The following is a 12672-nucleotide window of genomic DNA, read 5'->3' as shown; positions in this document are numbered from 1 at the left end:
AACTATGTAGTTCAAAGTGAAAAAGAAAAGTATCTTATTAATTCCACAATTTTTTGTACTGCATGTTCTGGCTGGTCAGAAGAAAAACGACTACTAACAAGATTTAGGACAGATTTTGGTGCTTTTTCGTGGATTCTGTAAGACTTTTTAGGAGGCAAGTTTCATAGTTTCCCCAGAGAACTGCAGAATAATCAATGAGGATGGTCAGATTCCTATCATGCATTGCAAGCAATCATTACACTAACACACCGCCTTGTTTCCACAGGGCACACTGGAACATGCAAACTCAGCAATGTCACATAACTGGAATGGAGGAAAAAAGAGTCATAGTTATTTGGATTTCATTGGAAGAGACGTTTCCTCTGCAACCTATTAAACAACTTTGATGACGATGATTATGAGCAGGAAATATGTTTTTTTTCTCTAAAATAAAATATAGTATTGCTTTGGATGTCTTTGCGGAAAAGAATTTCAAATAAGGATGTTTCTTGTAGATGTAAAATTGAGCCGCAATTTACTGAAGTGCCTGGCGATTAAGAAGCAAGATCAGAACCATACTTCAGAAGCAGCATGCTCTCTTTATGCAGCATTGACATGTAAGCGCCTTGCAATGGGCGTGGACAGGTACTTACATCAAACAGTTTCTCCACGTACATTTCCTCATTGACTTTTTCTCTGAGAATGTCTTGGTTTTCACGAACAAACATAATGTAGGTGTCTGCTAGATCCATTCCAGGCTTCTGTGGAAGGAAGCAGAAAACAGCAACATTAAACCTACGTTGCATGTTCTTCTCTGTGTCACAACATTTATTGCATAACAATTTCTGACAGAGCCATTTCTATGCAGGGACCACATGGATGATCAGCCATGGCACCACCTCCTGGAGTGTGCAGGTCTTCATCCCAAAACACAAGTCAGAAACAAGGGTGTTGGTGGGGTACAATCTATGTAGAAGGTCCAGGGCATCAAAATCACTGGACTCAACCGTTATTTCTGATCAGGCTTTGATACAACTGTATTCAGAGTATGATGAGATATATATTTTACCTACTGTTTGTTGCCAGTAGGCAGTTATAGTTAGGACCATGTTTCCATAAGGGAAGCATTTTTGACTTTCCTATATCTTTGATGTAGCTTGATGAATCTTCACTAAATTTTCCAAAAAAAGGTGTGCCAGTGATTCTTGTTGTTGTGCATGGAAAGTTTCAGGTTGATCTGTCATGTTGGGGTAGTGGTGTGAGGGGGGGGTGGCACAAAAGTGTGTTTCCCATGTTAATTCCCATTGGAGTTTTGAATAGGACTACAGCCCAAACCGCTGGACGGAATTACACCAAATTTGGCAGAAAGCCAGATTTTTGTTCCACAGATAGTGATGCTTTTATTTGATGTAAATTTGTTTAGTAGTTTTCGAGATATTAAAGGGAAAAGAAATTTGTATATCTGGTTGGAGAGTAAGCACAGATCTCATGGTGAGATCTGATTGGCTGTGAGCACTTCAACCAGAAAGTGATGACAGCCATCTTGGGACCAATATACATAATAGCACCCCACTGAAATGCATTGTAGTGAATGGCAGGTTTTGAAGGTCACAAAAAGGAGAACGTATAAAGGGTGATAAACTTTAGTTACAATATAAATCATCTGTTGATGGTACCATGATTATTTTAGGAATTGTGTTGTGTTCTAAGGTGATTTTACCCTGCTGGGATTTCATGAATCATGTTTGAGAGAGAACTGTTTTTTCATGATTTCCCCATAGAGATTATGGAAGGTGCTCCAGAAGCTAAAATGAGAGCATATTTTCTGTAAATCCACACTGTCCTTCTCAGCCATAAGAGAATGAAATCTAACATTCTCAGTAAAACATGTACTTCTAACAGGAGCAGCCTGTCAGTTGATTCCCTTGTGTCCTTGTGTCCTACCACAGCCTTCCATAGTGTTCTAAAGACCAACTAGAGAGCTAACAGTCTTACCTATGACAAAAGTGTGGCACACCTGAGGCCATCTTGATTGAATCAAACTGGTAAAACTTAAAACATTTAATTTAGGGGGTTTATTTTGTCATAGAAATTATGGTTAGTGCCGTAGAAAGAAAAATCTGCACACCTCTGGACCTGGCCCTTTTTGCAGGGTCATCCTCAAACTTTTTACCTCCTTCCTCCTACTTTTTCGTGGCTGTTTTTATTGGCTTTAGGACTCTGGGCACTTTATCACTGTTAACCAGTGCCAAAGTGTATATCCTCTCTATCTACATTGTATTGGTGATTGGTTTATTCATGACTGGCATATTTCATTTACTAGTAAGTCCCTAGTAAAGTGCACTAGAGGTGCCCAGGGCCTGTAAATCAAGTGCTGCTAGTGGGCCTGCAGCACTAATTGTGCCATCCACATGAGCAGCCCTGTAAACATGTCTCAGACCTGCCACTGCAGTGTCTGTGTGCAGTTGCGCACTGCCAAGTCGACAGTCAAATGTACCCACATGCCAGGCCCAAACCCTCCCTTTTACTAGATGTAACTCACTCTTAAGGTAGGCCCTAGGTAGCCCTGTGGGTAGGATGCTGGTTATTTTAAAGGTAGGACATGTAGTGATGTGTTTTACATGTCCTTATAGTGAAATACTGCCAAATTCGGTTTTCACTATTGCCAGGCCTATCTATCCCATAGGTTAACATGGGGACTGCCTATAAATATCTTTTAAGTGCAGTTTCCCATTGGGAGCAGATAGAGATGGAGAGTTTGGGGTCTCTGAACTCACAATGTAAAAATGCATCCTATGGTAGAGTTGGTTGTTAGACTGTCTGTTTGAAACTGCCACTTTTAGAAAGTGGGCATTTTCTTGCTTAACCATTCTGTGCCTCTGCTTGGCTGCTGAATACACGTCTGGGTCAGAATGACAGTTGGGCTGTTTATGAATTTACTCTAGACACTGACACAAAGGGAGCTGAAGTGTGTCCTGCATATCCTGATAAGTCTTCCTGGGCTAGAGTGTGAGGGAGGAGCAGACATCTGCACTTGAAAGGGCTGTGCCTGCCCTCACACAACACAGTCTCCAACACCCTAGAGTGTGTCTGGGGCAGGGAAAGGAAGATGAAGGGTCTTGTGCAGTGCAAAGACCTTCCTTTGAAATTTCCCTACTCCAAAGGCAGAGATGACTATAAGTATTGGACTGCTGACCCCACAACTTTAGATTACTTCTGGATCAAGAGGAACCTCTTCCAAGGAGAAGAGCTTGATGCTTGAGGAGAACCTGCCACTCTGCCTGTTGCTTTGCTCTGCTGGCCTGCTGCATTTGCCATAAGAGGGAACGTACTGGACAATGCTTTCTGAAATCCTGCTTCTGAGGTTTCTCCAAGGGCGTGGACTGAACTTGCCCCCTGTTCTGAAGACTCAGAGCCATCAAAGACTTCATCTGCCAGCACCTGGCTCTCTTGCTGAGACCCCTATCCTGCCAAGTGGTGCCACATCTAGTCCCTGGGCCAATGAAAGGACCCAAGGTGAAAATCCACACACCGAAGCCAAGCAGCAGAAAAATCAATGCACCACCTGCACCCCGGCTGAAAAAAATCGATGCAGCGGCAGTGAAATCGATGCGGTACCAGTTCAGCGCGGATTCATTGCTGCCCTGCTTCTGGATTCTCCATGCATTGTCCCTGGCAGTCAAAATCTTCAACATCACCGGACGACCCCGAGGCTGCTTGTCCGGAATTCAACACATCTCTTCCCTGCAAGGCAAAGATCGAGGTATCACCTACTCGGTGGAGAAAGAATCGATGCACAGCCTCACTTGCGAGTAGGGAATCAACACATCGCTTATCCGGTGGAGGAAGAATCGATGCATGGCCTCACTTGCGTGTAAGGAATCAAAGCATTGCTTGCTTTTCCGATGCACGCTTGCCGGTGCAGCTTTATTTTTGGCGCATAGCAGGTACTTTGTGCTAAAACTCATTTCTATGGACTAAGACTCTTTTTACTCTAAAAAATCATATCTTTGCTTGTATTTTTTTGGATTTTTGTCATTTTGGTCTTGTTTTATTTAGATAAATATAGGCTATTTTTCTAAGCTGGTGTGGAGTCCTTTGTGATGTTTTCACTGTTACTGTGTGTGTGTTGTACAAATACTTTACACAATGCCTCTAAGATAAGCCTGACTGCTTGTGCCAAGCAACCAAGGGGGTGAGAAGGGGTTATCTGAGTTGGGTATCTCCATTACCCTGTCTAGAGCAAAGAGCCCTACTTGGACTTGGACAGGGTGTAAACTGACTGCCAACTAGAGATCTCATTTCTAACATACATTTCGGTAACAAAATAACTGATAGAGACAGATTCTAGTTGCAGATTCCTTATCTAAGAATTTTCCCCCAGGCATCAGACTGGATTCAGAGATCTTGTCCCTGAGCAATACCCTTGCTTGTTGGTATGTGGCGGCATTCGACTCCGCGGACTTCGTAGTTGCCGTGATGGCATTGGGAGTAATATATAGACGCCACCTCAGAGCAGTGACGTCTGTTTCTTTTAACGACTTTCCACGCCAAAGCACAGAGCCGCTAAGAACACTGAGATTGGAGCGCCAGAGCTAAGGACCTGAAGGGGGAATCCCTATCTGTAAGGAAATGCCTCCTTGGCATGGTTACCCCCTGACCTTTTGCCTTTTGTTGATGCCAGTTATGATTGAAAGTGTGCTAGGACCCTGCTAACTAGGCCCCAGCACCAGTGTTCTTTCCCTAAACTGTACCTTTGTTCCCACAATTGGCACAGCCCTGGCACCCAGATAAGTCCCTTGTAAATGGTACCCCTGGTACCAAGGGCCCTGATGCCAGGGAAGGTCTCTAAGGGCTGCAGCATGTCTTATGCCACCCTGGGGACCCCTCACTCAGCACATGCACACTGCCTCATAGCTGGTGTGTGCTGGTGGGGAGAAAATGACTAAGTCGACATGGCACTCCCCTCAGTGTGCCATGCCAACCTCACACTGCCTGTGACATAGGTAAGTCAACCCTCTAACATGCCTTACAGCCCTAAGGCAGGGTGCACTATACCACAGGTGAGGGCATATGTGCATGAGCACTATACCCCTACATTGTCTAAGCAAAACCCTAGGCATTGCAAGTGCAGGGTAGCCATAAAGAGTTTATGGTCTGGGAGTTTGTCAAACACAAACTTCACAGTTCCATAATGGCTACACTGAAATCTGGGAAGTTTGGTATCAAACTTCTCAGCACAATAAATGCACACTGATGCCAGTGTGGGATTTAATGTAAGATGCACCCAGAGGGCATATTAGAGATGCCTCCTGAATACCAGTCTGACTCCTAGTGCTAGGCTGACCAGTTTCTGCCAGCCTGCCCCAACCAGACGAGTGTCTGGCCACATGCGGAGAGTACCTTTGTCACTCTGTGGCCAAGAACAAAGCCTGTACTGGGTGGAGGTGCTTCTCACCTCCCCCTGCAGGAACTGTAACATCTAGTGGTGAGCCTCAAAGGCTCATGCCTTTTGTTACAGCACCCCAGGGCATCCCAGCTACTGGTGATGGCCGCCCCTCCGGCCACTGCCCCCACTTTTGGCAGCAAGGTTGGAGGAGATAATTAGAAAAACAAGGAGAAGTCACCCACCAGTCAGGACAGCCCCTAACATGTCCTGAGCTGAGGTGACCCCTACCTTTAGAAATCCTCCATCTTGAGATTGGAGGATTCCCCCAATAGGATTAGGGATGTGCCCCCCTCCCTTCAGGGAGGACACACAAAGAGGGTGTAGCCACCCTCCAGGACAGTAGCCATTGGCTACTGCCCTCCTGACCAAAACACCCCCCTAAATCTAGTATTTAGGGGCACCCCAGAACCCAGGAAATCAGATTCCTGCAACCTACAACAACAAGAAGGACTGCTGACCTGAAAGCCCAGAAGAGACGACGGAGTCACCAACTGACTTGGCCTCAGCCCTACCGGCCTGTCTCCAGACTCAAAGAACATGCACAGCGACACATCTGACAGGGACCAGAGACCTCTAAAACCTCAGAGGACTGCCCTGAACCGAAGGACCAAGAAACTCCCAAGAACAGCAGCACTGTTCAAAAACAGCAACAACTTTCAAAGACTTCACTCTTCCCGCCGGAAGCATGAGACTTCACACTCTGCACCCGAAGTTCCCGGCTCGAGCTCCAGAGAACCAACATTGCAGGGAGGACTCCCAGGCGACTACAACCTTGTGAGTAACCTGAGACGACCCCCCTGCTTTCCCATGGCGACGCATGCAGAGAGGATCCAGAGGCTCCCCCTGACCGAGACTGCTTGAAACAAAGAACCCTACGCCGGGACCAAGCACTGCACCCGCAGCCCTCAGGACCAGAAGGACCCGAACTCCAGTGCAGGAGTGACCATCAGGCGACCCTCTGCCTAGCACAGTTGGTGGCTGGCCCGAGAAGCCCTGCCTGCACCGCTAGAGTGACCCCCGGGTCCCTCCATTGATTCCTACTGAAAAACCGACTCCTGCTAAGCCCACTGCACCCAGCCGCCCCTGTGCCGCCGAGGGTGTGTTTTTTGTGCCTACTTGTGTCCCCCCCCCCCCCCCAGTGCTCTACAAAACCCCCCTGGTCTGCCCTCCGAAGACACAGCTACTTACCTGTTGGCAGACTGGAACCGGAGCACCCCGTTCTCCGTAGGCACCTATGTGTTTTGGGCCCTCCTTTGACCTATGCATCTGACCAGCCCTGTGTTGCTGGTGAGGTGACTTTGGGATTGCCCTGAACCCCCCAACGGTGGGCTGCCTATGCCCAGGAAACTGAACTTGTAAGTGCTGTACTTACCTCAGAAACTTAACCTTACTTACCTCCCCCAGGAACTGTTGATTTTTGCACCGTGCTCACTTTTAAAATAGCTTATTGCCATTTTAATTAAAACTGTGTATGTTACTGCTCTAATCCAGAGTTCCTTACTTACCTGTTTGGAGTATCTTGCATTTTATGTATTTACTTCAAATCTTGAATCTCGTGAGTTGCTATTTCTATATAAAAAACTATTGACCTGGAGTTAAGTCTTTGAGTGTGTGTTCCTCATTTATTGCCTGTGTGTTTACAACAAATGCTTAACACTACCCTCTGATAAGCCTACTGCTCGACCACACTACCACAAAATAGAGCATTCGAATTATCTAATTTTGCCACTATCTTACCTCTAAGGGGAACCCTTGGACTCTATGCACACTATCTCTTACCTTGAGATAGTATATACAGAGCCAACTTCCTACACTGTCCCTAGAAATTAGTTGGCGAGCGGGGAGGATGGGTGGGTCAGTAAGGTATCTGCAACTAGAATATGTCTCTGGCAGATATTACATTACTGAAGGTAAGTAACATGTACATCTGATAGAGACTTCTAGTTGAAGATTACTTACCTAAGAATAGATACCCAAGCAATACCATTCTGGGAGGTGGGCTGCGAACCAAAATCATACTAGAAAGTCCTGCATGACCGAACGACCAAAGTAGTCGTCCTCACGGACCTGATTGTCCAGGCAGTAATGTTTGCAAACGTGTACAGGGATGCCCACGTAGCTGGCTGGCAGATATCGAGGACAGGAACTCTGCGTGCTAACACAGTGGAAGCAGCAGTCGCTCTGTTGGAATGAGTGTGCAAGCTCTTAGGCAGTTGCTTCTTTGCCAAAAGCATAGCACATCTTTATGTGAAGAAGTACCCATCGAGACATGGTACGTTTTTGCACCACCTTCTCTTTCTTCGCACCCACATATCAAACAAAGAGTTAATCGTCCACCCGGAAATCATTAGTACGATTTAGATAGAACGCCAATGCTCTTTTTGGGTCCAGACACTGGAGTCCCTCCTCATGAGAAGGATGTGGGGGTGCGTAAAAACTAGGCAAAATGATGTACCTGCCTACATGAAAAGGCATAACAACCTTGGGAAGGAAGGAAGCCTTAGTGCGCAACACCACTTTGTCAGGGTGCAGACAAGAATGGAGGCTTTGAAGAAAGAGCTTGAAGCTCACTTACTCTGTGAGCAGAAGTGATGATAACAAGAAAGACAGTTTTGAAAGTGAGGAGCCATAATGGGCAATTGTGCATCAGCTCAAAGGGAGTACACATTAAGTAAGTAAGGACAAGATTGAGGTCCCCTGAGGCATGATAAATGGAGTGGGAGGAAATAAATGGGTGAGACATTTAAAGAACTGATTGACAATAGGAGACTTAAAGAGTGAGGGCTGATCAGGTAACCTAAGAAAGGCCGAAATAGACAATAAATACCCTTTAAGGGGCGGCCAAAGCGGAGCCCTGCGACTAAAGAAAGAATTAACAAAATAACTTCAGAAAGAGGAGCAGAGAGGGGATCAACAGATTTGTTGGTACACCATGCACAAATTTATGCAAGCAACAGGCATATACAGTTTTAACCTCTTAGCTGCTGGGCCTTCCCCCCCCCCCCCCCCCCCCCCTTCCCCCAGTGCTGAGCCCTTTTTTGGCTATTTGGGGTAGTTCGTGCTTAGGCCTTCATTACTTTGTGTCCACATAAGCTATTCACGCCAAATTTGCGTCCTTTTTTTCCAACATCCTAGGGATTCTAATGGTGCCCAGAGTCTGTGGTTTCCCCTGGAGGAGCCCAAGAAATTAGCCAAAATACAGTGAAAGGTTTTTTTTTTTTTTTAAATGGGAAAAAAGGGCTGCTGAAGAAGGCTTGTAGTTTTTTCCCTGAAAATGGCATCAACAAAGGGTTTCTTTTGCTAAAATCACCATCTTCCCACCTTTCAGGAACGGGCAGACTTGAATCAGAAAACCACATTTTTCAACACAATTTTGGCATTTTACCAAGACATACCCCATTTTTACTATTTTTGGTGCTTTCAGCCTCCTTCCAGTTAGTGACAGGAATGGGTGTGAAACTAATGCTGGATCCCGGGAAGCTAAACATTTCTGAAAAGTAGACAACATTCTGAATTCAGCAAGGGGTCATTTGTGTAGATCCTACAAGGTTTTCCTACAGAAAATAACAGCTGAAATAAAAAAAATATTGAAAATGAGCAGAAAAAACTGCAATTTTTCTCCACGTTTTACTCTTTTTCCTGCAATGTCAGATTTTTTAAAGCAATATACCGTTACATCTGCTGGACTCTTCTGGTTGCAAGGATATGTAGGGCTTGTAGGTTCATCAAGATCCCTAGGTACCCAGAGCCAATAAATGAGGTGCACCTTGCAATGGGTTTTCATTCTATACCGGGTATACAGCAATTCATTTGCTGAAATATAAAGAGTGAAAAATAGGTATCAAGAAAACCTTTGTATTTCCAAAATGGCCATAAGATAAGGTGTTGAGAAGCAGTGGTTATTTGCACATCTCTGAATTCCGGGGTGCCCATACTAGCATGTGAATTACAGGCCATTTCTCAAATAAGACGTCTTTTTTACACACTGTCTTACATTTGGAAGCAAAAAATGTTGAGAAAGACAAGGGGCAATAACACTTGTTTTGCTATTCTGTGTTCCCCAAAGTCTCCCTATAAAAATGGTACCTCACTTGCGTGGGTAGGCCTAATGCTCGCGACAGGAAACGCAACACGGACTCATCACATTTTTACATTGAAATCTGACGTGTTTTTTGCAAAGTGTCTAGCTGTAGATTTTGGCCTGTAGCTCAGCCGGCACCTAGGGAAGCCTACCAAACCTGTGCATTTTTGAAAACTAGACACCTAGGGAAATCCAGGATGGGGTGACTTGTGGGGCTCTCACCAGGTTCTGTTACCCAGAATGCTTTGCAAACTTCAAAATTTGGCCAAAAAAAACTTTTTCCTCACATTTCGGTGACAGAAAGTTCTGGAATCTGAGAAGAGCCACAAATTTCCTTCCACCCAGCGTTCCCCCAAGTCTCCTGATAAAAATGGTACCTCACTTGTGTGGGTAGGCCTAGCGCCCGCGACAGGTTATGCCCCAAAACACAACGTGAACACATAACATTTTCCCAAAGAAAACAGACCTGTTTTTTGCAAAGTGCCTAGCTGTGGATTTTGGCCTCCAGCTCAGCCGGCACCTAGGGAAGCCTAGCAAACCTTGCCATTTTTGAAAACCAGACCCCTAGGGGAATCCAGGATGGGGTGACTTGTGGGGCTCTGACCAGGTTCTGTTACCCAGAATCCTTTGCAAACCTCAAAATGTGGCTTAAAAAAACACTTTTTCCTCACATTTCGGTGACAGAAAGTTCTGGAATCTGAGAAGAGCCACAAATTTCCTTCCACCCAGCGTTCCCCCAAGTCTCCTGATAAAAATGGTACCTCACTTGTGTGGGTAGGCCTAGCGCCCGCGACAGGTTATGCCCCAAAACACAACGTGAACACATAACATTTTCCCAAAGAAAACAGACCTGTTTTTTGCAAAGTGCCTAGCTGTGGATTTTGGCCTCCAGCTCAGCCGGCACCTAGGGAAGCCTAGCAAACCTTGCCATTTTTGAAAACCAGACCCCTAGGGGAATCCAGGATGGGGTGACTTGTGGGGCTCTGACCAGGTTCTGTTACCCAGAATCCTTTGCAAACCTCAAAATGTGGCTTAAAAAAACACTTTTTCCTCACATTTCGGTGACAGAAAGTTCTGGAATCTGAGAAGAGCCACAAATTTCCTTCCACCCAGCGTTCCCCCAAGTCTCCTGATAAAAATGGTACCTCACTTGTGTGGGTAGGCCTAGCGCCCGCGACAGGTTATGCCCCAAAACACAACGTGGACACATAACATTTTCCCAAAGAAAACAGACCTGTTTTTTGGCAAAGTGCCTAGCTGTGGATTTTGGCCACTAGCTTAGCCGGCACCTAGGGAAACCTAGCAAACCTTGGCATTTTTGAACTCTAGACACCTAGGGGAATCCAAGATGGGGTGACTTGTGGGGCTCTGACCAGGTTCTGTTACCCAGAATCCTTTGCAAACCTCAAAATGTGGCTTAAAAAAACACTTTTTCCTCACATTTCGGTGACAGAAAGTTCTGGAATCTGAGAGGAGCCACAAGTTTCCTTCCACCCAGCGTTCCCCCAAGTCTCCCTATAAAAATGGTACCTCACTTGTGTGGGTAGGCCTGGTGCCCGCGGCAGGAATAGATCACACAACGGTCAATGTTGGTCCTTACATGAGGCAGCTGTTGACCCTGGGGTGATCCATTCCTGACGCAGGCACTAGGTATAGGCACTCAAGTGGGGTAGTGTTTTTATCAGGACAGGTGAGGAATCACTGGGTGGTAGGAATTGTGTGGATCCCAGCATATTCCTGTAGTTTGTGTGACAGAAATGCGAGAAAAATAGAGTTTTTATTCAACATTTCAGCTTTGCAAGGTATTCTGGGTAAGAAAACTTTGGGGGATCCACACAAGTCACACCTCTGTGGACTCCCCGGATGTCTAGTTTCCAGAACTGTTTGGGTTTAGTATGTTTCTCTATATGTCCGCCGAACCCAGGACCAAAAACACAGGTGCCTGCCTCACAAAACCAGTTTGTTTTATGATTGATGTCTCCACAATAAGATTTGGGCGGTGGAATTTGGGGCTAAACTAAATTGGGAAGCTCCCAAGAGAGCACTCTGTCTCTCTGCTTGCCGCTGCACTCACCTGCTCTCTGGGTTGGGCTAACCCACTATTACCCTGTTGCACAGACTGTGCTTGCGAAGAGACAGCAGGACTGTCCTCATAACCTCCCTCATAATTTACTGGAAGAGGAGTTATCGAATGGGACTCCTCCGACTGAAAAATCACTCCCAGAGTCTGCGCCATTGTCCTATCCCTCAGATGCTGTCTCAGTATCTGATGTCTCAGTCTCTGATCCTATGTCAGAGCTGTCCTCTATAACCCAAGTGATGGCAGCAGTCATCCATCAAGATGCCATCTCTGCTATTGGCTAAACTGTTGCTCTAAAACACTAGCCTACGTAGACAGTCACAAAATCGATGGTGTGTGTGAGATACGTGCAACAGTAGAGGCCACCTTACCTGCGCTTCTTCCCTCAATCAGCACGTTCTTTCAAGACACTCAAAAAACATCTTGTCACATACCAATCGTCACAGTCTTTAACACCTCCTGCGCCCAGTCCAACAATCATTATTGGTGCTCCCACTCCCTCCTCCTCGGATTCCCTCATTACCACCCATCAAAAGTGCCCTTCATCTCTCCATAGCCGCCCCCCCCACCCCGCACATACATTTCATTTGTATTATAGCGCAGGTAATGGCTGACTTTACTAATGTACTCAGTTATTTACATAAAATACAGATTTGCTCTTTGCAGTAGGCATATAAACCTTCTGCGCTTCTTTATGGCACTAAAACTGCCACTAGACAAAAGTCTGATCCTTTTGTAGCAGAAACATAATCACAATACTTACTTGACTTTTTTATTGCTGCCTAAAAGCTACATTTGAAATACGCCAGTTGAAGTATGTGCATTGCTTTGAAGACGCAAGCTGCAACTGCAAGACAACTGGTGGCAAATATATATATATAAATATATATAAATATATATATATATATATCACTTTTATATGTGGGTCTGGTTTTCCTGGGGGCCGATCGCAGCCCCCAGGGAAACACCACACATGTATTGACAAAAGTGATCTATATATATATATATATATATATATATATATATATATATATATATATATATATATATTGTTGGACTTTTGCTCATGCAGGGTCATCCCCA

General features: G+C 45.4%; 1 protein-coding gene across 8 annotated transcripts in view; it reads right to left on the bottom strand.

The window, feature by feature from the left end:
* The window catches only part of CADPS2 (calcium dependent secretion activator 2), a 1861089-nt gene that overhangs the window by 150186 nt on the left and 1698231 nt on the right, over nucleotides 1-12672 (bottom strand). For all 8 annotated transcript variants that reach the window (XM_069229895.1, XM_069229888.1, XM_069229890.1 and 5 more), the window contains one exon: nucleotides 633-740. In XM_069229895.1, the coding sequence (XP_069085996.1) occupies nucleotides 633-740 (108 nt within the window). The remainder of the gene's footprint in view (nucleotides 1-632; nucleotides 741-12672) is intronic.

The sequence above is a fragment of the Pleurodeles waltl genome, chromosome 4_1 (genome assembly GCF_031143425.1).
Source record: "Pleurodeles waltl isolate 20211129_DDA chromosome 4_1, aPleWal1.hap1.20221129, whole genome shotgun sequence".
NCBI classification, from domain to species: domain Eukaryota; kingdom Metazoa; phylum Chordata; class Amphibia; order Caudata; family Salamandridae; genus Pleurodeles; species Pleurodeles waltl.
This window is presented reverse-complemented; position numbering and strand designations above follow the sequence as displayed.